Raw genomic sequence first — 25,031 nt, 5'->3', positions numbered from 1 at the left:
ATATCTCATACCACTGTATGACACGTAAGAACTATGTATCTACATACAGTAGCAACACACATTTGTGTATATACAGGGGAGCTTCACAGAAGAGGCAGGCTTGGAGCTGAACCTCGAAGGAAGGCAAAATTTTACACAGAAGAGAGACAGGGTCACTTCAGATCAAATAACACTGTGGACAACAGCACAGAACAGGGATGAGTATGATGCAGGTTTAAAATTCACACGGCAGGATGAAGAGGAGGGAGTGACTCGGTAGAGTCCTGTGGAGAGCCTTAAAGCTATAGTAAAAGTATGGACTTGATCCCAACTGGAACTGGATATGATGACAAACTCTGTCATCGTTGGGGTAGGGACAGTCCATTACATATTTTATACTAAAAAAGTGCCCAAGAGTGAGTACTGCCACTGATCGGTTTAAAATACTGTCCACCACTAAAAACATATCTGCAGTACATGCTGTCTCTGAATTACTTTCACCCTTTTAGTAAAACAAATTAGTAGAATGCAATGTTAGTCTTAGAGGATTAATAACATTACCCAAAGCTCTGGGTCAGATTTGGTTTAATGAGAAAAGGATTAGCAACCATGTCCTTTATCTATTAAAACCATTTTTCTCCTCCCAGGCCAACTAAAGTAACTACACACCACGGCATACCTTCAGGAGAGCACACTGCGGGAAGTTCAGAGAGGATAACTAATGCAGCTGAAACCAATCTGCTTCCATCCTCTGACAGCATCTGTGGCTTTGTACCTTTTACTCTGGGGCTGCCCGTCAGTTTAGGATTTAGTTCTGGGAGCTGTCTAACTAGAATGCACACACACAGTTCTAGTGTTGCAAAAACCAAAGATTTCCCAGGTACAAGTCCTCCTGTGTCCTTTCCCTCTCCAAATTCTGGCAAGGTTTCCTTTTCAGCAGCCCCATCATCAACTAAAAGACACAAAGAAGAGTGGTGAATAAATGCTTCATATTTACTTTGCTTCTGGTAGATGGTAATTTAGTTCATGTCTGTTATAGGCAACGCATTTAAATGGCTTAAGTGTTAGGTGTTAAAGATTGATGGAGAAAGTGGTCAGGAAGGTAACGTAGTTGTCTTTATTATGAGTTCTTACTGCAATGAATAAAAAAAAATCCTTTGTAACCTCTTGGCCTTAAAATGTTCCTTGCTGTTAAGAACGTGTCCTGACAGCCAGAGCTCCAGCATTGAGCTTGGAACCTTAACACAGAAAGATGGGAATCCAGGTCCCTGATGTCTTTATGCAGCTGCCATACCAGCCCAGGACTGCCCACCTCTGGACTTTTGTAGATGGGAGAGTAAGCCCTATGTTTTACATTTATGGTTACATTGGGTTTTCTTTTACATGTAGTCAATTGTAACCTTGAATCATAAGCTGACCCATACCGAATTAGACTTATAAATAAGCAATCTAATGACTTTGCAATACCTAAGTCATTAAAAAAATTGTTAATTGGTCTTTGGTCTTTCCATGTACATTAGTAAACTCAAAGCTCATTACTCTGATTAAGTACTCAATCAGAATAAGAAATTTTTTTTGCTTCCAGGGTTTTGTTAAAATTCTCACTTTCTCAAGGAATAATAGTTTAGCTACTGACAATATTCAAGCTAACATGTAAAAGTGAACAGGAGAATTTATAGCCATACTCTAGACATGTTTCACTTGTGCTACGCATAACAGATTATAGCATGACACAGACACATAAGCAATACATTAAAAAATAGTGATGCCATGTGAATAATTGGGCATTGTGGGTTAACAGTCACCTTCTGCACTTCGTCTTTTCTCCTTCACATGTTCTTGAGCTGCACAGATAATCTGTCTTACCACTTCAAGTGAAGCCAACTGAACCGAAGGTGATTCTCGGGTCAAAATTACTCGATGTAGTACATTCAACAACTCGATACCCAAGTCCTATCATAGAAAACATTTAGGGGAGATTGTATTGGAAATACTTTCCTAGAAAAAACAAAAAACAATGCTAAATTCTATGACAAAATCCAGAAAAAGAGAATGTAACAAATTGCTCACTAAAAAACTAAAGGTGTCAGTGCAAAGTTATATAACCTGCTCCACTTTAAACCAAATGCAGATTGGTTTTTGTCCCAATCTCGCGGGAGATGGCACTGTGACAAAAGGTCATTTTCACACAGGTCCTAAACTGGGGAAAAAAGAAAAGAAAACTTTCAAAACAAGATGAGAAATATGGGTAAAAGAATACAAGGACTGCTATGTAGATTCCCAGATTTATATTAAGGTTTTTTTTTTAAGTAATAACAAAGAATAATGGAGAAGTACAGCATTAAAAGTGGGCAAGTTAATATGCACAGAATGGATATCTCCCTAAGAATAAAATACACTGGACAAATAATATTTCATTGCCCCATTTCTTTTCTACTGGTTACTCTGGTGACTTTCTTTCATCTTTAGATATAACAGAGTAAATCTATCATTATAATAATTGTTTTAACATACAACACGAACAAGCACAAAAAGTTTAAAATCTATATAAATACTAACCAAGTCAGGTAGGAACCCGATTAATACTTTAAACGGAATAAACAACAGTATTAATAAGGTGAACAATAGTCCATATATAGAGAGGAAATCATACCATCCATGTTTCTTAACATGCAAGAGTCAATGATAAAAATTTTATATACTGATACTATACTGATGGTACAGTATATAGTATACAGTATCATATATACTGATGTTGAGGGTGCCTACCCTATGCATAGTTGCTTCTGGGAAAGCAGTTAAAGGAAGTGCCATACTTTGTACAGTGATCCTTTTACCATGGTTACAACTGAGCCATCAGTGACTCCACCTATAGGCTAACCAGCACTCTCTTAAAAGACCTGGAAGGAGAGCTCAGCCAACAACAATACTTTGTAATAGACAGTAACTGTGTGAACCAAGCAGATTCTCTCTTAAGGAAATGGAATATAAAATTACAGATGAATATGAGGAACAGGGTGCACTGAAGCACAGAGAGACAAAGAAAGAAGATCACCTGTGACTTGTGGCTACTATACTGGACAGTGCAACATAGAACCTTCCTATCACCATACAGTGTGAAGAGCTGCTTCACAGAGTGGCTGGCTGGTGGCAGCAGAAGGTGCAGCAGAAGCAGAGACACAGTGGCAGAGGCCAGACTGCTCCAGGTCAGCACGGTTGCTGACAGCATTCGAGTTCTGAGGCCTGGCTGTGCAGCTAACTAGTTTTCTCTTTACTTCTCCATGTTCACTCTCTATTTGCTCTAGTAAACTGAGCATGTATGTTCTTGAAAATCTACAAAAGCCAAATAAAAAACAATTAAATCACCTGATCACTGCCAATTTTAGATCTGGGCCAAGGAACATCTAGAAGGGCCTGCAATGCATGTAAACAAGCAGTAATGCTTTCCATGGTTGCCTCCGAGCGCAAGGAGCACAGAAATTCCACACAGATTCCTGCAGAGAGCAGAAAAACAGGGAGGCTTCTTTGAGACTCTTAGTTTCTGAAGTTAAACAACTCTTCATTTTGATAAGATGTACAAGTAAGTTTAACAAAATGTAATGCAAACAAGCTACAATAAATTTAGTATTCTAAACCATTAAGTGATGAGGCAAGTCTTTTAATAGTGTATTTTCATCTGCATGTACATAAAGAATAATCTCAATTAGGCTTGTGCACTATTGTGTAGTTGCTATGAAGTAGTCAAAAGATGAAAATATTACACCCTGGCTGGTGTGCTCAGTGGACTGCAAAAGCAAAGGATTACCTGTTCGACTCCCAGTCAGGGCACATACCTAGGTTGTGGGCCAGGTTCCCAGTTGGGGGCTCGTGAGATCACACACTGATGCATCTTTCTCTCCCTGTCTAACTCCCTCCCTTCCCCCTCTATAAAAATAAATAAACAAAATCTTTTAAAAGAGATGCAAATATTATAATAAATTGTCCCAGAGGATGTAACATGTAGTTTCTTAACTTTATTCTAAAATATATTGAGTGACTATTATATAGCAGGCACTGCGCGTTATATATGTCATTTCATTTCATTCTCACAATACCTGAAGAAGTAGGTACTATTATTACCACTCTTTTGAGAGAAGGCAATGAACATTGAGTTTAAGTAACTGAATCCATGCAAAATCGGTTACAATGGGTTACATCAAGAATTTGAATGGAGGTAGTCGAACTGCATGGCTTATGCTCATAATAGCTCTGTTATCCTTCATTCTATAAAAGTCTGTTTTTAAAAAGCCTGCATTTCAAGACAAATGGAAAGAAAATTTTAATATACCCAATGATATAGGAAATCTGGTCACGTCTAGCTTGGGAAGGAATATATGGAATAAATATTTTTCATATTCTACCTACTTCAATAGAAACTTCATGTCTCACATTAATGAGTAAGTTCTTTATCAGCCCTAGCTGCTGTGGCTCAGTGGATTGAGTGCAGGCCTGCAAACCAAAGGGTTGCTGGTTCGATTCCCAGTCAGGGCACATGCCTGGGTTGTGGGCCAGGTCCCTAGTAGGGGGCATACAAGAGGCAACCACACACTGATGTTTCTGTCACTCTCTTTTTCCTTCTTTTCCCCTCTCTTTAAAAATAAATTAACTAATTAAAAATTTAAGAAGTAATTTCTTTATCAGTAAGGAATGAAATAGGTAAAACATGAAAAACAGTTATTCCATATATTCTAGAAACTCACTGTACCTTTGAAAGACACCTTACTTTAAAAATAAAATTCCAGGGAAGCCAAAAACTGGATTAAGCTTCATAAATGTAAAAATCTAATTTATCTTTAAGCTTAAATATTTGTTTGTAATTCTGTACCTTTGAGTATACTTTTCTTAAATGTTACAATTCCTGAGGATGGGGAAAGGCAGAGGGGAATGACCCATTAGTACATATGATTTATATATATATATATATATATATATATATATATATATATATATACATATACTACTGATACCACATGGATTACTTATCTATCCATTTATTTATGAGAGAGGAAGGCTGAGAGAGAAAAATATGAATGTGAGAGAAACAGGATAAGCTGCCTCTTATACATGCCCTGACCAGGGACTGAACCTACAATGCAGGCATGTATCCTGACTGGGAATCAAACCTGTGACCTTTTGGTTTATGGGACAATGCTCCAACCAACTTAGCCACACTGGGAAGGGCCCACATGAATCTTTTAAAAACGCTATGGAAAGAACTAGGCTTCTCTTGCAATTTCTGTAATTCAAATTGACGATGAAGTCAGCTTGTAATGGGCTTCTAAACTTACGAAATTTGCGATTTATAAACTATATGCAAGTTTATTTAATTATATCAAGGCTATCATTAACACCTAATACAGAATGAGGTAACAGCCATCAAGAACTGATAGGCAGCGAGGCATAATTCAAGAAAAACTCTATAGTGTTGGAAGCTTGTTGGCTCTTTTACTGACCTAAAATAAGATGGAATCTATCGGTGTAGACATCCTCAGGAGACTTTACGGGAGCCCCAGATGATGAACCCTGACACATGGAAGTTGGTGTTACAGGCCTTGAGAGATTAGACGCTCCTTCATCTGGGTCCGCAAACCCTGTGCTTGTAAGCCACAATGCTGTAGCGTGGAGGATAAGCGCCCATGAGTTGTAATAGTGCACTTTTGCATTTTCGCTGGTCTCTGCTGTGTAGAAGGTACCACCTACAAAAGGGGAGAAGCAAAGGGTTTCCAGATGAGTAAGAAAATCTACATTTTCTCTTTTCCCTGTTACTAGATACAGACCATTCCCACCACCCAAAACTTCCTTAGGACCATTTTTTAGTCCCCAATACCACAGGAAATATTTTCTGACTTCTATCAACACAGATTAGTTTTGCCTGTCCTTGGACTTCATATAAATGGAAAAATATACAGTATGCACTTTTTTGTGATACATTAAATAACAGTGTTTTGGGGGATTCATCCATGCTGCCACGTTATTGATATTTTATTTCTATTGGGAGTACAACTGTGGGGACACAGGGTTGATGTACCTTTACAACTTTATTAGAAATTTCCAAGCTAAGTCTTAAATATTTATTTTCAATCACAAATATTTTAAAACAAATACGTGGTGTCTGTGTGTTTAAACAAATACTGACACCCACTTACGTACCTCCAAGATTAATGTAACCTTTTGCTTTCTTAAACCTCTTACCAACCTAACACTTCATTCCATCAGCAGTTCTTGCCCCTCCTCCTGTCACCACTTCCTTCACTGCAGTGTGGACCACTCCTAGGTAGGCTTGTACACGGGCACAACATATGTTTGGATTCACAGATAATATGCTATTATTTTGTGTGTAAGTTTACTCAAAAGGCATCATATGTATACCCTTCTAGAACTTGCTTTTTTTCACCTAATATGTTTTCGAGATTTACTTATGTTGATTTATGTCTGTCATTCACTTTTGCTGAAAACTTACATCAATAAATCAGATTATTTCCATTTCTATGCTGTTGAAAAGTACAATAAACACTCTACATCCTATCTCTGTGTATAACTCCAATTCAAATTCTAACAGAACTTGACAGGCTAACACTAAAATTCACGTCATGAAGTAAAAATAAAATAGCCATTTTGGAATAACATGAAGATGAAGTATGGCTACCAAATATCTAATCCACAAAATGCAGTATTAACAACTAACCATAAAACTAGATTTCTATCCCCATTCCACACACACAAACTAAATTTTAGTTGGACTGAAGTTCACAATGTAAAAAGCAAAACTATAAAGTTTATAGATCTTCATAATCTTAAGTAAAAAATTTATGATACTACATAGACATATAAACCATAAATGACTGATTATAAAAATTCTAATGAGGTAAAAGAAATAAGCTGGGAGAATATATCTGCAAAATACAGAACCACAAAAGAAGAGTATTTAAAATATATGAAGAATTAACATAGTAGGAAAATAACAAATACCAAGTAGAAAATAGGCAAGGATTGTGACTAGGTGATTTATTAAAAGAAACTCAGCCTATAAACCTACAAAAGAAGGTTCTCAATCAAGGAAATAATAAAATAAAACTGAAATACTCCATCATACCTATCAGATGGGTAAAAATTGATAACATAAGGGTGGGGAGATGCAGTGAAACAAAGCATGTAGATTATTACAACCACTTGGGAGAAGAGCAATTTGACAGTATCTTGGGAGTTAAGATATGCATGTCTCATAAACTAGCCAATCCATTTCAGGGTGTCCAACCTGAAGCAAGTCTCAAATGCTTATTCTATGAATGAAAATTGTTCTGAGGAAAATATTTCAGATAAACATTATCTGCTAAGAAAAGGGGAAGTACTGAAAAGTTGCTGTCACTCTACAAATTATGTAAATATTTTACCATCTTACCTTCAATAGGAAGTTGGGAGGCAAATTCTGAAGGCAAAGTTAAGAGAGCAAAATCCTGAAGTGCAGCAAGCCAGAGCCTACTCAGGGTGCCCAGGTCTGTGTGGACTAAGTCAAGCAGCCCATCGGATGAGTACGACCCATTTCTAACACTCTCTTCTGAAATGGTGGTAGTCTTCAAAGGTTGTTTGTGGTTTTTATGTCTTTTTACAGCGATTATGTAGACCTGTTAAAAGTTAATTTGTAAATAGGAAGATCTTGCAGCCACTGAAAAGGTGCTGTAATATTTGTGTCTTGCTGAGGAGGCAGACTTACCTCGGAGTGTACTGGACCTGAAATGCACTGTGATATAAAGAGTGTACATGTACATGTGTAACCACACACACAAAAACGGAGTGGAGATTCAAAAGGTTATCTTCAATGGGACACATTAGGGATAAAAATACTTCATAAATATGCTGTCACTGTGCACCTTTACAACCACTGATGGCTGCAAGGAAATGATCGTGGTACTCTCTCACCAAGTCTTGTTTTGGCCTTAAAATTCATCTCAACATACAATTCCAGGTGGCCATCTCTGATGTGTTGTAGGCTGAAACACTAAAGGTATTTTCTTTTAAAATTACCACTAAACCACTGCAAAAAGTTTACATACAAAGACTTAACATGAGCTGTTCATAGGACTACAGGATGTTTAAGAAAAAATACATTTCTGAAAAACTAATGTGGTAGCAAAAGTGACTGAACTTATGTGAGCCTGTTCATCCAACACAATGTGAATATGCAAACATTTTATTACAGATAAGTGTTTGACTGGTACTGTCCCAGACTTCCTGGATGAATACATGGAATATGCAGTGTATTAATTACTTACTGAAAACCTCTCAAATCTGAATACCAACTGTTATCTGGTGCCAAGCATTTGGCATATTATGAGCCTCCTTTAAGTAGAATCTATTGGTCAGTCATTATCTTTATGAACAGAAAATCAGAGCAGGTAATCGGCTTAAGCAAGAACACAGATTCAAATTATTATAAAGAACACTATGTAAACTATATTAACATTCCATAGATGGGGGTAGTTTTTATATCCTATAATACAAAGCTTGCTAAATGGCAAACTCTCCAAGAGAGTTTGGAGTCAGTCATGCATTTACTATGTCTTGAACATTTTAAATTGCTTCTATTCTCATGTTTTTGGTAGAACTGTTTCCTAAAAAAAACCACTCCTTGATCTTGGCTCTCCCTGTCAGAATTTTGTGCACTCTGTAACATTTTTGGTGTGGCAGTCCAGTTTTTTTAGTAACTTTGTTAACGTGCTGATTGACACATGAAAGATTGAAAACTCAATCATGTAGTATATGTGATATTAAGTTGTGAATTAGTTGGACTTTGATGTAACAGCATATTAGCATCTGCAGATACTGGTACTTGATACTCTACTAAATAAAATTAGTCCTCAAATTTTAAACTGGAAAGTCAAAGGGATAACTTCAGGAAAGAATCCCAATTACATGACTTTACATTTGGGGTGCATATGTTAAGAACTGTGTACAAACTGAAATGTCTGTGTACTTACCCTCAAAACAACCAATAAAATCTCACTTATGAAAAAAAGCATAAGGAGCTGACTATTGAAGACAGATGCAGCTTATTAAATCTAGACAAAACTACTTCCTAACCAAGAATTTGTCAACCCTAAAAAAAAAAACAACAACAGAAGACAGATTCTACAATCTTCAGATTTTAATTAGGTGTGCTGTAGGAAACCCTTTCTTACATATTGATTAATTCTCTCAGTTGCAGTATAAGACTATACGCCTTCATCAAAATGATGTATGAACCCAGCCTGACCAAGTTTTGTAACCGCTAAAGCTGGGTGATGGGTATAAGTAGGTTCATTCAACCACTATATTCACTTTCATAGCTGCTTGAACATTTCCATGGGAAATTAAAAAACAAAAACACAAAAAAAGAGCTTTCTCCCTGATTAGAAAAGTAACTCAGAAAAACTTAAGCATTTTTAAAAATCCTCACCAGAGGATATATTGGTTGATTTTAGAGAGAGAGAAGGGGGGGAGGGAGGAAAGTGTGAAAGTGAGAAAGAGAGAGACAGACAGACAGACAGACTGACCTTGATCAGCTGCCTCCCACATGCACCCCAAACAAGGATCAAACCCTCAAACTTTGGGTGCATGGGATAATTTTCCAATCAACTTAAGCCACTGGGCCAGGGTGAAAAGTTAAACATTTTTATATAATATTTCTTTAACCTTAGAAAAGGAAATGACTTATTTAATATTCAAAGTCATTCTACAAAACAGCATACAAAATTAAAGTATGCGTTATAGAATTAATAGAACATGTAAACAAACCCACATTTCTAGTAATTCAGATTTCAACAAAAGCTGATTTTCACTGGCTATTTATTATAAAGTCTCTCTGGCTCATGACTGGCCCTGCTGAAAGCAGCAAATAACAGAAAATAAAGAACACTTTAGAATGCTTCGCCAAAACTAACATATAACAAATTATATATTGAAAGCCTTTTGTCAACCTTAAAAAAGGAGTATTTGTGCTTTAAAAAGTTCATTTCAGTTTATGGTCCAAGGTGTTGATTAACAACTGCCAAAATTCCCATTATACAATGAGAAGTACCAACCTCCGCCCAGGCCTTTAGCACGGCTAAGATCTCCATTGTAGAAGCACTTTCGTTGTATAAGTGACTTAGAGCGTCTTTCCCAGCCTGTATTTTTGTTAATGATGAGACAAGCAAATGATGAACTCTTCGGAGATCATTAAGGTCACTTACAACTCCACTTGCTATCCAGGCACTGCAAACCTGATTTTTAAGAAAATTAGAAGTTACATTTAAAAATGATAGATCTTCCCCTTGGGAGTTCAATCAGGGTCATTCACAATTTAGGAATCTAGTTACTGAAATCACCTTGCTACCAAGAAACCCAAAGGAATGCTGCTGATGATTCTTAAAAGCCAGTATTTCAAAAGGAAATGAAGTCTAAGGATGAAGCAAATAAACCAGTACTAGTATATAAAATTGAAGAGTTTCAAATGGTATTTACATGGATAAAGCCATAGAAGGTATCACTTTAAATGTGTGGATTAACATTTGAATTAAATCTCCAATCTTGATTATTTTGGTGATTATTTTAAAATATTTTATTTATTTATCTTTAGAGGGGAGGGGAGGAGGGAGGGAGAGAAACATCAATGTACGGTTTGCCTTTCGTGTGTCCCCTGCTGGGAGCTGGCCTGAGGGAACTGTCCTGCAACCCAGGCATGTGCCCTGACTGGGAATCGAACCCTGATTGTCTGGTTCACAGGCCCGTGCTCAATCCACTGAGCTACACCAGCCAGGGCTGGTGAATTATTTTAAAATCTGAGATTGTATGGTTAATTAATGTAACTTTCTTGAAAGATAAAGGTACCTAACGCTAAAACCCCAAACATTTTGATTCTTTTGAAGACAAGATACTAAAATTTTCTTTTTTAAAATTTCTAATAAAAAACATCATTAATAATTTTCCAATGCAAAAGTTGACTCAGTTATCAGGGATGTTTATGCTTTTCCTGGCTGTCACAGTAGTTCTCTTTTTCTAGAGAAAATTTATTTTTCCTTTTCCATTTTTTTATTCACTTGTCTCATTTCACAAAATTTCAAGTGGCTTACCACAAGCACACATAAAGTGATTGATAGAGACTCAGTACATGTAACATGGTTCTGAGTATTGAAGGTACTCACATTTCCTGAATACAAGTGAATAAAGTTGAAAGACTTGACTAAAATTAGTTTTTTTCATTATGTTTATAATTAATTCAATTCAAGGCAGTTCTACTTTTAATTATTTCAGGTCATTCAGGGCTGGATATTGAGTGTGTGACAACCACTCCAAGAAAAGCACCTGTTTAGAATTATATATTGTATGGTTCTTTGATACATTAAAAAAAACCTCAATCGTACTTGAAATACAAATCTAAACTATCCTGAGATACCCTTTTTACTTCATCACATAGACAAGAAATCAAAAAGTTTGACAATTCACAATATTGCTCAAACTATGAGACAACTTGCATACTGGTAGTTACTGGTAGGAGCAGAAACTCATAAACCCCTACAATATACTTACTCTTTAGCTCAGCAATTAAATTATGGAGAATATATTTTACAGACTGCATGCACCCCCTGAAATGACCTATGCAGAAAGTCCTTCACTCTAGCACTACTTAAAGAGCAAAAGATGAAAACGCTGATGTATCTGTCACTGATTAAATTGTGCCTTATCTGTATACTGGATTTCCATGCAGTTGTACAAAAGAGGAAATTCTCTAAATATAAAAAGTAAAGAAAAAGAAGCAGCTGAGATAAATGGTTAGAAAACTATAATATAAAGCTGTGGCATCAAATAATTGGAGAATTGCCTCCAAAGAGAGGGTTTTATTCCTTAAGCTTTACGTTTTGAGGCATTTACCCATTTACCTGGCATGCTTTGGCAGTGACGTCAGGTGGTGTCTCGGAAGTGAAGGCTGGTCTAAGTGCTGCTCCTACCTGGCAAAAAATTATATGCCATAGCAAGATCAATAAGTAAGACAGCACAAGCTCTTTTTCATTTTAATGTTAGTAAAGTTATTTCTTTACCACAGGTATTACAGACACCTACTGTTTCTGCCGGCCCAGCATATCTCAGTCTTCCTTTAGGGCACGTTCCTTCCCCCTATATCTCAGCCCATGCTGTTGCTGTGGAGCTGCCGGCACTGCCCTGCTGCAGAGACCCGTGTGGTATCATGAAAGCCCCCCTTAAGACTTTCGCTGGGAGTGCTGGGAAAGAAGCACTGTGTCTTTGTAAGATTCTGGGTGCTAATAGAACCATCTTGATGTGCTTGGACTGCGAAACTTTGCAAATTCTGTAAAGCCAGTGTTGAGACAACTAAGATTTCTGAAAACAAATTTCCTTTTCTGCTAAGTGAGTTGTTAATTTATTCCTATCATCTGCAATTTTAAGGGGACTAAAAATATAACGGATCTCTTCTTAATTAGGCTGAATTATAAAATTTTGTTCTAATATGACAGTTTTACGAATTGCCACTCCCTTCCTCCTGCTTTCTCCCTAAGCATATGGTTGGCATCACCTGCTGGGAAGACGTGATGGACACCGCCAACGACTAGTGAACTGCTCTGGCCTCCCTAACCGCTGCCTCTGAATCATAATGAGATTTCCTGGGAGGAATGCTGGTGCAGGTTGACATGCAATGTGTGTGGTATAACAGCTGGTGATTCTGTCATCTTCCTGGGTCTTCCGATTGGCTCAATACAGCAAACATCAGTTAAAAAGCTTACAGAACCAGTATTAGAAACCTGAACTCTTATAAGTCCAGGAAAGGGTGGTTACACCCATTCTAGTAACTGTGATTTGAAAATAGCACAATGATTTAGTGTTATCTTATGCTCAGTCAGATATTTTATAAGAAGTTTCATTACCAAAATTCTGTATTTCTCTAAATTACCATAAAGGTTTTAATGATAAAAATTAACCTTTAATGTTATAAAAGACCTATTTTATGTTCCATTTTGCAGATTTCTTCAAATATATGCATTTTTTATATACTGATTATAATGGTGATATATAAGTAAGCACAGGTAGTCATTTATGTATTAAAAGGTGACATGCCAATTAGTTTGATAGACTTTAAAAAAAGATTATTTTGTAGAGAGGGGAAGGGAGGGAGAAAGGGAGAGAAACATCGATGTGAGAAATGACGACGATTGGCTGCCTCTCACACACACCCTGAACTGGGACCAAACCTGCAACCTAGGCATGTGCCCCGACTGGGAATCAAACCGGTGACCTTTCCCTTTGTGGGACTGTGCCCAACCGACTGAGCCACAATGGTCAGGGCAGTTTCACAGACTTTTTATCCAGATGTTTAATAATTAAATTCTCTAGCAGAAAGTGCTTACATTGGCTTGATACTGTTCCAGAATTACATGTCCTGGAAACTCTGGTTCTGGAATACTTGCAAATCTCCGAATAACAATTAACAATGTTTCAAGGCCAGAAAGACGGAGCTGGTCACTATGGTCTGTGGCAGCCATAAAAGCCATGCGAATTAAGTCGGCAAGATGCAGCACCAAAAAGTCACCTATAAGATTAAAAAAATCTTATCAAGAAAAAGAGTATGCTGGAACTTGTGTTAAATTTTGTAGTTTAATTTCATAATCTAGACTTCTTTTTAAATCTCTCTAATTTGATTTACTGTTTTGTTTTATAATTTGTTAAATACAAACTTGAAAGCTTGGGTTTATGGCACAACTGGAAATACACAGAAAAGCTGTATCAAAGCAAATAATTATACAGCTATTCAAAAACCAAAGACAGAATTAGTATCTTTTAAAAGGGTGTTAAAAGTACCGTCAATGAAAATTTCGATTATACTTTCTGATAAAAGTACCTTGGAAGGTACTTAGTAGACTTTGGGTATTGATGAATTAGTAATTTAATTACTCTCCTTATATCAAGTTGAAGCTACAAGACTTGATGTTCTTTTAAAAAATAATTTTATGTACTACTTTAAATGGACTAGAATACCTTATTTTTGTATGTCTTGCCACACATTCAAATGATGGAAATAAAAAAAACATTTCTGGCTATAAAATTATAAATGAAAATTCCTTCCATTCCTACAACACATTCTTTGGTTTACTGCTACCAGGAATAAACAAGACAATCATTTAACAATGTTCCAACAATAAAATGTTTAGGGTACAGTTAACCTTTACCTAAAATATGTTTGAGACTAATCCAAGGAAGAATAGCTATAGTTCACAGTGAAGAAACAAACTCATCTTAATAGGTGCCAATCACAATTTTAAATGGGAGCACAGTAATCAGTAAGCACAGTATATCAATACTATGATATACTAATTTTATACTATAAGTATCTAGCACAGTCCCTGTCACAAATAAAAAAACTTTATAAATGCTGCTTGAAAAATCCTTAAAACAGAGATACCTAATTCCTATTCCCAAACTGGTAATAACAACATTTTGTTTTATAATTCCTTTGCCTGGTAAAGAATATTTTCAAAGCATTTAGATATGTACATCACCACTTTGAACATCTACTGAAGTCAATTTAAAAAATCAGATATCAAACCATAAAATACATATTTAGGCAGCAATAATAAAAAACTGAAGGTTAAAATGGTCTTAAAATTATGTTTACATTGAGAAAGACTAAAATATTTTCTTAGTAATATTCATGGAACCAAGATAATCTATAAATACAATTGCTGTAACTGGTAACTCAGAAAATAAATTTTGGGAAGTACCTAACACACATGCTACTTTGTAAGACCATAATTACTCTCTATAAACTTAACTTGTTTTCCATGTCCATTAAACAAGTGAATGCCAATTTAAGAAGCTTATTCATTAAAAATGTATTTAAACATTTAAAATATACTACACTTACAGTTTACATAAAGGTTATAGTCAGTTTCATAACTGATTTGGAGGAATACAAACCTTTTAGTTTTACTTTTTAAATGAATATTGAAAACATAAGCAGACAGCATTTCTACATATATCATTTGTTTTTTTTATAATTATGCCACTTACTTCTTGAATCCTTTCTTTTCATTTCTTGTGCTAACGCAATGTCAAAATGTGCACAGTGTGCATTCTCACACTGGCTGATTATCCTGCAGACACATTCAGCGGCGAAGACTCTGGTAGCCCATCGGGGATTGGTGAAAGGATGGAATCTGTCCCCGTTTCTGGGGGTCAGAACTGAGGCATCATCCCCTTTATCGCCTTCCTCCTCTTGCATTGTATCCACACAAGTTACAGTTGTAAAATCTTGTATCGAGGAAGAATACAAGTAATTACAATCAATTTGAAGATATATTTATAAAGGAACACAAATGACTTCAAATTCAGAACATAATCACTGTTGATCAATCACACATCTTTTTACAATGTAAAATAATCATGCCTAATAAATACAGATAACAGTGATATTTAAAGAAATGCTGTTAGAACCATTTCTAAGTAAGAAAGTGAGGTAAAAGAAAGCTGTTAAATTATGCAAAATGAAAAACTGACTATGATACTAGATACTAGGTAATTATCAATCCTCTGTATTAAGGAAGATCAAAATTCTCTAGTAGGGAGTATAGTGGATTATACTGGGTATGCCATTTTAACAATGTGGCCTTGAACAGATTTAAGAAGGTTCCTGAACCCACAGAAAAGGTCTGAAGTATGTTCCTCTGAATAGACCCATTGCTGTCATTATGGTCTCACGCTGTCCTGAGAACTAGAGCCACTGAGTAGTGAAGTACATGTATTTTCTCCTTGTACTAAATGTTGACTTAAAAGTGAAACTAACGCCACAGAAACCAACTAGTTTTTCTCAAGATATCCTATATGTTGATATTTTTTGAGTATTTTATGAAAGATAGTAAAGATATCACAAATAAAGTCATGGAAAAGTCCTATCTTATGACTGAGAAGTCAACAGAAACTGAAATGTATGTTTTCCAAGTAAAGATGGATAGGACCAAACTACAAGATACAATGAATACATGGTAAAATAAAATTGAGTTAGTAAGCTCACAGGGTATAAATGCAAAATTAAAAGACAGATAGGTGAGACACCAGAAAAGTCTATTCAAACTGTCTATGCCCATACACATTTTCTTTTAAGTAGAAGTCCTTGTAAGGTAATTAGTAGGTATAGAAGAGAGCATTCAAGAAGGAAAATGTGGACAAGAATGGTTGAAAGAGGTCTAAATAACTGGAAGAGAAGAGGACCATTAAGAATCAAGGTAGAGACTTCCACTCAAGATGGCAGCATAGGCAGACATGGCTTCCCTCTTCATACAATCATATCAACATTACAACTAAATAAAAGAACAATCATAAGTCAGAGCCATCAGAAATCAAGTTGAGTAAAAGTCTCTGACAACTACAGAACTAAAGAAACCACATCCATCCAGACTGGTAGGAGGGGCACACACCCAAAATAGGCCGGTCCCACACCCACATGTGGTAGCTAAAAATTCAGGAGGAATATCAAGGGAGTGAGGAGTCCCACCCCACAGCAGCTCCCCCACCCAGCCCTGGGTTCCAGTGCCAGGTAGATAAGTCCTCACAACTTCTGGCTGCAGAGAGAGAGAGCAAGAAATCGGACATGTATTTTTAAAAATAATGAAAGAAAACTTCCTTAATTTGGTGAAGGAAAGAAATAGACATGCAAGTCCAAAAAGCAAGTTCAAAAAGCAAGCAAGTCCTAAACAAGATGGATGCAAAGAAGCCCACTCCAAGATGCATCATAATTAAAATGCCAAAGGTTAAAAGACAAAGAGTCGTAAAAGCAGCAAGAGAAAAGATAGTTACAGACAGGGGCGTTTCCCTAATACTGTGAGCTTATTTCTCTAAAGAAACCTTGCAGGCAAGAAGGGGCTGGAAAGAAGTATTCAAAGTCATGAAAGGGAAGGACCTACATCCAAGATTACTCTGCTCACCAAGGCTATTATTTAGAATGGAAGGGCAGATAAAGTCCTCTCAGATAAGGTCAAGTTAAAGGAGTTCATCATCACCAAGCCCTTAGTACCTGAAATGCTCAAGGAACTTACCTAAGAAAAAGAAGATCAAAACTATGTACAGTAAAATGACAACAAACTCACAACCATCAACAACTGAACCTAAAAAACAAAAACAAAAGCAACCCAAGCAAATAACTAGAACAGGAACAGAATCACAGAAATGGAGATCACATGGAAGGTTATCACTGGGGCAGGTGCGGGGGGGAAGAATGGGGAAAAAGGTACGTAGAATAAGAAGTATAACTGGTAGGTATAAAACAGAAAGAGGAAGGTTAAGAATAGTATGGGAAATGGAGAAGCCAAAGAACTTTTATGTATGACCCATGGACATGAACTAAGGGGAAGGAATGCTGGTGGGAGGGAGGGTACAGGGCAGAGGGCAATAAAGGGGAGAAAAAAATGAGTCAAGTATAATAGCATAATCAACAAAATATACTAAAAAATGAAGTACAAATAGGTAGTTACAGAACAGCTATGGGGAGGAAAACTGTAAGAAATGGAGTAGCCGAGGAACTTATCCGCACAACTCATGGACATCAACAATGGTGTGGGGACTGCCTGAGGGAGTGGATGTGCTGGGTAAAAGGAGGAAAATCATGACAACTGTAATAGCATAATCAATGAAATATAACTTAAAAAGAATCAAAATAGACATTGGAGATGTAAAAAATTATAAAATCCCAGAATTTTATGGTACCTTTCTCTCTTTCACATAATTGCAAAGATCAGAGCCACACTAAGTTACGGCCTGAGTACATGGGTTGAGAGTTATGGAAATATAGGAGGAAACTGGGTTTTAAAGTGCAGCAAACTAAGGTTTGACTCTGTCTCTGTGTGTCTGTGGGCAATTGTTTAACCTTTCCAAGTCGTGCTGCCTGTGTGTAAAATGGAGTAATACTGCCTATGCATAGGATAGTTGAAGAGTTGTAGAACAGAATTGGTTTCCATCTTCTTTCTTTCTCTCATTTATTTTTTCTCTCAAAGGATAGACATTTACAATTTTCTAATACACTTTCTCACTAACAATTATCTTATGCTAGCAAAGAGATTGGGAAATAACATTAATTTCAAACACTATCTGAATCTACCATTATTAAATATGGAGAAACTGGCTTGCCTAAAATGCCACATTTGGTGAATTTGCTATTATGTTGACTCCAGGCAATCCGTCACATATTTATTACATTTATGAAAACAAATAAGGGAGCTACTATAAGTTAGTTCATCCTTTCTGTAGCATAAATAATGACTCTACTTTTTAGTCTGTTTTACACAGGAAAGTCATTTAAGACAATCAAGAGAAAAAAAGCAGGCTGAGTGTTAGACTTTAACGCTGGCACTAGACTCTTCATTTGAAGAAAGCCACAAGCAATTGTAATCCAAATATACACATAGGACTGATGAATCATCACTGGCAAACAACTTTATTTAACATTTTTACTTTGAATTTTATTTCAATTGGTAGTCACCAGTACTTACCAGCTGATGCAGCAAGTACATCTTTACAAAGCTTTAACCAAAATGAAAGTTTATCCACTGCCATAGATGTGAGCATATGATTTAAAGTCTCTTTGATATCATGGCACAATTTGTGATCTGTCTCTTTGTCTAGTAAGGTCAGTAATGCTCCTTCAAGTCCTACTTCTCTGATGTTAGTATCTGACAAGAAGAAAACCGATGATCTAAGTAATACAGAAAACAAAACTGCCATATGAGAAGCACACATATTCAGTAGTTATTAAAATATTACATACAGGTATATTTTATTGTATTTTATTTTTCTGTGTATGCTCCCACACTAGAACTAAGCAGCCAAAGTGAATGCTTAGCACACTCTCGAGGAAGCCCAGTTCTGCCTTGCACCAGTGCCTGGTGCCACCAGAACAGTGGCAGAGGCAGCTGGAGGAAGAACATTCATCTCCCAGCAGCGTAACACCACCACAGGAATGAGTCTGTCTGGATGGCTGACTACTGCTGGAGCATCCCAGCATACTTTAAAGAACTAGTCCAAACCCTGTGCCTTAACCTACTGAGGTCTATTTAGTCCATGGTTACTTTGGTTTTATTATGAGATTATATGGTTATTTTTAATGCAATATTATTGAAAGGTGTTTAGTGAGATTTATTAATGTTTTCCTTAAATTAGGTAAACATTTTAACCCAGTTAATATTCAATACTTAAACTTGAATTTTTTTTAAATCCTCACCTTGAGGACATTTTTCCACTGCTTTTAGAGAGAGAGGAAGAGAGAGAGAGAAAAACATCAATTGGTTGCCTTTGAATGTGCACAGACCAGGCATAGCAGGCGCCTGGACCAGGGATTGAACACGCAACCCAGGCATGTCCCCTGACCGGGAGTCACACCCACAATCTTTCTATCACGGGATGATGCTCCAGCTGACTGAACCATAGAGTTGAGGGTTCAATACTTAAACTTTTATACAATGTTTTCTGGTATGATTATTTTATTTTCCTCTAAATTTAATTGCAAATAATCATAGGTAAGTTTTCCTTATTCTGGTAAGAAAAAGATTTTAAATTTATTAACATGAAGAGTAAAACTCAGAAAGAAAACAACTACTGCATGGAGAACAATGTTTAATTACTACAACTAACCAAAGAATGTTACTACATAACTACTACATAATATTCTCATTGCAAAGTAGTAATAAAGCCTCTCTAAGAAAAATACAACCCTTGATCCAGCATCTATTTCCTCTAATTCTGAAAAAGCTAAAAGAACAAATTTTCTCTTGGAAATTTAGCATTTATGAAAGCATTTGTTTTCCAAAGAATTTCTACTATTAGACTATTTTAAAAGAGAAATGACCATTTAAAGTTTGGAAGTAGGTGGCAGGAATGTTTCCAATTAGGATCTAAAGAGAGAATAATCAATGCATGAGTGAGTCACGACTGAATCCTAAATTTGGATGGGGTTGATAGGTATAAAAAAGTCTACTTATAATAAAGTCTTTTTTCTGATAAGTGGAGAAATCTGTGTGAGACTTGTGCATTCTATGATATCACTAAAAAGTTGTTAATTTTATTAGGTGTAGAAGTGATGTGAGGTTCTTGGAAAATGCAAACCAAAGCACTTAAGGGTGAACTGCCACAATGCTTGCAGCCTGCTTAGATGCTCTGGCAGAAGGTTTGGATGTCTGTATGAATGGAAAGAGGGAAAGAGATATAAAGTAAGTGTCGTAAAGATATTAAGTAGGTGAGTTTATACATTCAGTATACATTTGTTTCAACTTTTCCAGGAGTTAGAAAAATTACAGAATTGAAAAAAAGGGATTATATATGAGTTCTTTACTAATTTAGCTACTAAGGTACTAAGCTACTAAGCTAAGAACATGGCTACTCACATAGCTATGATAATTCTGGAAACACGTACCAGCATATGGACACAATCAAAGCCTAAAGCAATGGATATATAACTTCAGTGGTGAATATAAACCAAAGGTCACTTTGGGGAAAGTATCTCACAATCAGATTTAAATTTTTTGGTTCAGGTAAGTAATTACACAACAGTTTTTCAAATGAGCTGTGCAACCTGTGTGATGACTACTAGTATACCAGTTCAGGAATGCTGATAAACTCAAACCAGAGCAAGTTTCAATAACAAAACTATGACTTAAAAAGTACAGCATGACAGTCGAAGACATTACAGATCTGAGTTTAGACAGAGGAAAGCTTTGTGAAGTCTGAGACATGAATGTGTGATAGCGCACTGGAAACTATATACATAAAAGTATGATATTATCATTACTATTTTTGTAGTCTGTTTGAATTTAAATGCATGTTTGCATTACTCATATAATTTTAAAATGAAGAGATATATATTTAAAACAAATCTTACTGCCTAAGAAATCCTTTAATTTAGTTCTAAAATATACAACAAGGGGTATAAAAAGTCCTTTGACTTGACACAGACTCATCCATGGAGAATTTATTAAATGAGATTTTGGGGGAAGAAAGGCGCATATGATAAATTACTTAAGGGCTAAATCCAATTTCAATTGACTACTATGAAAAAACTTACTCTAATACCAATGGCTCTCAAACTTCAGTATACATTAACAGAGGAATTATAAAAACATAGATAACAGATTGCTGGGCTCTATTCTCAGATTTGGGATGGGACCCAATAGCCTGCATTTTTGACAAGTTCCTGGGTGATATGGATATTGCTGGTTTGGGAACCTAAGTTTGAGAACCAGTGTTCTAAACCAGTAACATTACTGGTTGGAATTATAAGTAACTGATAGCAATTGTCTCTTGTAGCAGGTTTAAGAGATATTATATATTCACTTTTAAATTTTGTTTTAAAAACTCATATTGACACATTGAGATTTAAGATTAAAACAATCATTTTGAGCTGGAGATAATTTTGAGAAAAAGAATTACCTGGAATCAACTCTTCTCTGCTATCCTTAGTAAGCGTAACAGCATGTTCTGAAACTTCCGCTGCTTCTCTCTGCACAAGCTGACGTAAACAAGCCAGTACTGCTCTTCTCAGTAACAAATAGGGACTACAAAGATTCACCTGCAAAATACCATTTGGCAACTGAAACAGCTGAAATTCTGGCTAGCAACTCAGTAAATCTCATAGTCACTGGACCCCTCCTAATTCTGTCCAGATTATTGTTGGGCTGGATGTAACTTATCGAATACACAGGAATTCAAATTCTTCTAGTATATGTTTTTTATTATACAAGTTAGAAATAACTTAAGAAGTAATACATACACTTGATTATGCAACATTTATAAACAAATCCAAGCAGAAACCTCTTTACAGGAAGACATAAGATGTATACGAGCAAAAACGGTTTTGAGATAATTTGTAAAGAATTTATCTGCAGTTTATACATTTGTGCTCATGCAACTATATCATAATGTTTTATACTTTCCTAAGTAGAAATTTCCACAAATCTATGTATGCAGTACAGTATACTAGTTAAAATGGAGGTTCTGGAGTCAAACCGGCTCGGTCTGAGTCCTAGAACAACCACTTACTAGCTGTGTGACCTTGGGCAAGTTATTTAACCTCTCTGCACCTTAGTTTCCTTATTTGTAAAATAGAGATAACACAACCCTATCTTACAAGTATGTTGTCAACTAAACACAAAGAAACATGCAGAAGTGCTCAGCACAAATACCTGGCAAACAGTAAATGCTCAATAAATGTTAGTTATTATTAATGCAAGTCTCTATCAATAGTATTTTATTCAGATGCCATACAGGGTAAGTGAATGCATTTTCAAATAAAAGCAGAGTTTTACTCAGAAAACATTTTCACCAAACATGTTCTCTAGAGAAAAACATTACAGATAGTAAAATTTACAAATGTGTATATCTACATATACATGGATCTACATATATGTACATAGATATCTATATATCTTAAAGATATAAAATATTTCTGCTCAGAGTGACAGACTCAATATACATTCTTTTTACTTACAATTGTTTAAACAATGTTAATCTCAACAGGTTGTGTTAATGATAGGGTAAATGATATGATTGCTGATATACTTTAAATGAGGTATTAGAACAAGTCAAAGGTTTCTAGATATAAATTCTTACTCAGTGATTTCATAAGTAGAATAAAATGTAGATCTTTTGAAATTTGTTTCAAATATGAATGTAAAGACCAGTATGGCATAGTTTAAGGCAATAAATATGTTTTATGACAGTGATTTTCCAAGCAGGATTTGAAAATAATGGCACAATTCTTATAGTGATCTTTAGATCTGGTGTGTTTGGGGAAAAAAGGACCGAAGTAGCTAAGTCTGCTGAAAAGGGCAGAGGCTTAATTCTGAGAAAAAGAGTAGCTGGTGGTGGCTGGCTTTTTGATATATGAGAAGAAACACATGCAAAGAGAGCTAAATCCTAAATTTTATCAGAAGCCAGAAGACAGAAAAAGTCTGTAAATATGTCATCATGAAACATATGGACAGGAACCACTTTATAAATATGTTCTATTATATCCTCACACCGTATCATGAACTCAAAAGTGGAAAGAGAATGCCATTCATAAAGTCCCAAAGTAACGTCACTCCACTCATGTTTAAAAACTGTCAGAAACTATACACAGGATAACAGAGAAGTTAAAATGTAAAAACATTAAGTTCAATCATGCCCAAGATTACAGTCATATTTAACAACAACCACAAAATAAGCACTCTACATGACAATTTTTAACAAAAGTTAACAATCTACTACTTATTTTAACTGGAGTTTTACAAGCATATAATACAAGGCGGGTGCAGCATTATTCAGGCTGGTCAAACAATCTTTTAGAAAAAGCATGCTTAAAAGTACTCTTTGGTAGAAAAAAGATTAAAAGCTGTTACACAAAGCAAAATGGGATGCTTAACATTTCCATGTTATTCACCAGCATTTATAACAGGAACAAGAAAGTGGGTTAAGGCAAACAAACTGAACAGGCAAAATACAGAAATTAAATCAAACTGTAACTATAATTCTTTTCTGAAATGAATATATTAAATCAAAATGATGCAAAATTGAGTGCAAGGAGTGAATATACCAGCTGGAGAAGGTTAGGGAGGATTTTAAAACATTGGCATTAAATAAACACATGTAACATGCTACACATAGTGGGCTTTGCATTCATGGTTAGCTTACAGAGATGCAGAGGAAAACAAGAACATCTACAACCAAAAAATGATAAAGAAACAGCACTGCAAACCTCAAAAACAGTCAGGAATTGAGGGTCGGGGACCTACCAACATAGAATTATCCAACAAGATCTCCTGCACAAAAACAAATGACAGACCAGTCAAGACAAAAACAAAAGATAAAATACTAGGATGACTTTGACAACACTCAACTAATTATGAAAATACAAATGTTGATAGAGCTCTGTCATTAAAACTGGCTTAGCTTCGGCTTTACAGATATGCCAAGAAATACTTGATTTTCTAACTTAAAATATGAGTTGAACTAAGATCTTGAAATTGTCAACTCAAGATGTAAAGATATAAAATATATAGTAATTTAAAGAGGTACATTTGTGTACTTGGGTTTTCCTTTGGAATCTCTCATTAAGCTTCAGTAACACAACCAGGTCAGGCAGACACGAGTGTGACAAGACTGATCGGGATTGCATTCACACGAACAGGTGTCCAATGAGCGGCAAAGTTAATGGTTTATCTCATCGCAAGTTAATTATAGATTTTTCTTTTTACTCCTTGAAGCCAAGATTTAAAACTGAGAGGACTCAGAATTCCTAGTGTAGCTAAGGCCACATTCAGAATAGAGGTTAAAGAGCATATAGTTAGAAGAAAGTCCTTTCCACTAAGATTTTTTCTTAATGATGAAAAGTATTCTGAATATTTAGGAAGTTTCAACTGATATGAAAACACCTCATGCTAAATAATTATATTCTTTGTAGAAAAGAAACTTACTACTACCGGGAATAGTCTAAAATGTAATAATAAATTCAATGTGATAAATTTAGAATAAGATTTAATACCAAAATATGAAGACACAAAATTAATATACTATAGTGATAGCAATTTTTGAATATAATTTCTGTGTAAGAATCATTTTTTCATGACTGTTATCACTAATATGAATCAGATTTGTAACTGTTACTTCTGATTTTCTCAATTGCTCTGTATGTATCCACAAGAAAAATCTGATAATAATCTCTATTCTTTATATGTATACAACCTTTCTCATCTAGGGGAAAAAAACATTTGATCAAGTCTAATTCACCAAGAATTAGTAGTTAGTCTTACTCTTTATGATAAACTTTAATAAATGAATTCATGTAGAGTTAAGGAAATTTTAAAAGGCTATTAATGGAAATGTCCTACTGCAATTTAAAAAGAAAAAATGGCAGCATCATTATATTTAAATAGAGAGTGAAAGTTAGACCAACTTGCAAAAGAGTGGATATTTTCAATAATTGGTTTTGGCAGTAGTTCCTCAAATACAGAGTAATATTCCTGGGGAAAAGC

The 25,031-nt window shown here is 35.6% G+C and overlaps 1 protein-coding gene and 1 non-coding gene across 10 annotated transcripts in view; both read right to left on the bottom strand.

Annotated features, from left to right (window-relative positions):
• The window catches only part of HEATR5A (HEAT repeat containing 5A), a 103,885-nt gene that overhangs the window by 8,889 nt on the left and 69,965 nt on the right, over window positions 1-25,031 (bottom strand). For 6 of the 9 annotated variants that reach the window (XM_053670507.1, XM_053670510.1, XM_053670509.1 and 3 more), the window contains 12 exons: window positions 23,793-23,819; window positions 21,451-21,589; window positions 18,522-18,701; window positions 15,052-15,291; window positions 13,392-13,573; window positions 11,913-11,981; window positions 10,077-10,256; window positions 7,418-7,640; window positions 5,472-5,714; window positions 3,346-3,473; window positions 1,785-1,932; window positions 659-931 (listed from right to left, as the gene is read on the bottom strand). In XM_053670507.1, the coding sequence (XP_053526482.1) occupies window positions 659-931; window positions 1,785-1,932; window positions 3,346-3,473; window positions 5,472-5,714; window positions 7,418-7,640; window positions 10,077-10,256; window positions 11,913-11,981; window positions 13,392-13,573; window positions 15,052-15,291; window positions 18,522-18,701; window positions 21,451-21,589; window positions 23,793-23,819 (2,032 nt within the window). Of the gene's footprint in view, window positions 1-658; window positions 932-1,784; window positions 1,933-3,345; window positions 3,474-5,471; window positions 5,715-7,417; window positions 7,641-10,076; window positions 10,257-11,912; window positions 11,982-13,391; window positions 13,574-15,051; window positions 15,292-18,521; window positions 18,702-21,450; window positions 21,590-23,792; window positions 23,820-25,031 lie in introns of those variants that run through there. The other 3 variants (XM_053670514.1, XM_053670512.1, XM_053670511.1) reach the window with 3 other exon arrangements.
• LOC119061173 (small nucleolar RNA SNORA74) lies at window positions 18,825-19,021 on the bottom strand. Its single transcript, XR_005084733.1, has one exon. It is a non-coding gene; the product is annotated as a small nucleolar RNA SNORA74 (small nucleolar RNA).

The sequence above is a fragment of the Artibeus jamaicensis genome, unplaced genomic scaffold (genome assembly GCF_021234435.1).
Source record: "Artibeus jamaicensis isolate MK-2021 breed Jamaican fruit bat unplaced genomic scaffold, CSHL_Jam_final contig_588, whole genome shotgun sequence".
Classification (NCBI taxonomy): Eukaryota; Metazoa; Chordata; class Mammalia; order Chiroptera; family Phyllostomidae; genus Artibeus; species Artibeus jamaicensis.
This window is presented reverse-complemented; position numbering and strand designations above follow the sequence as displayed.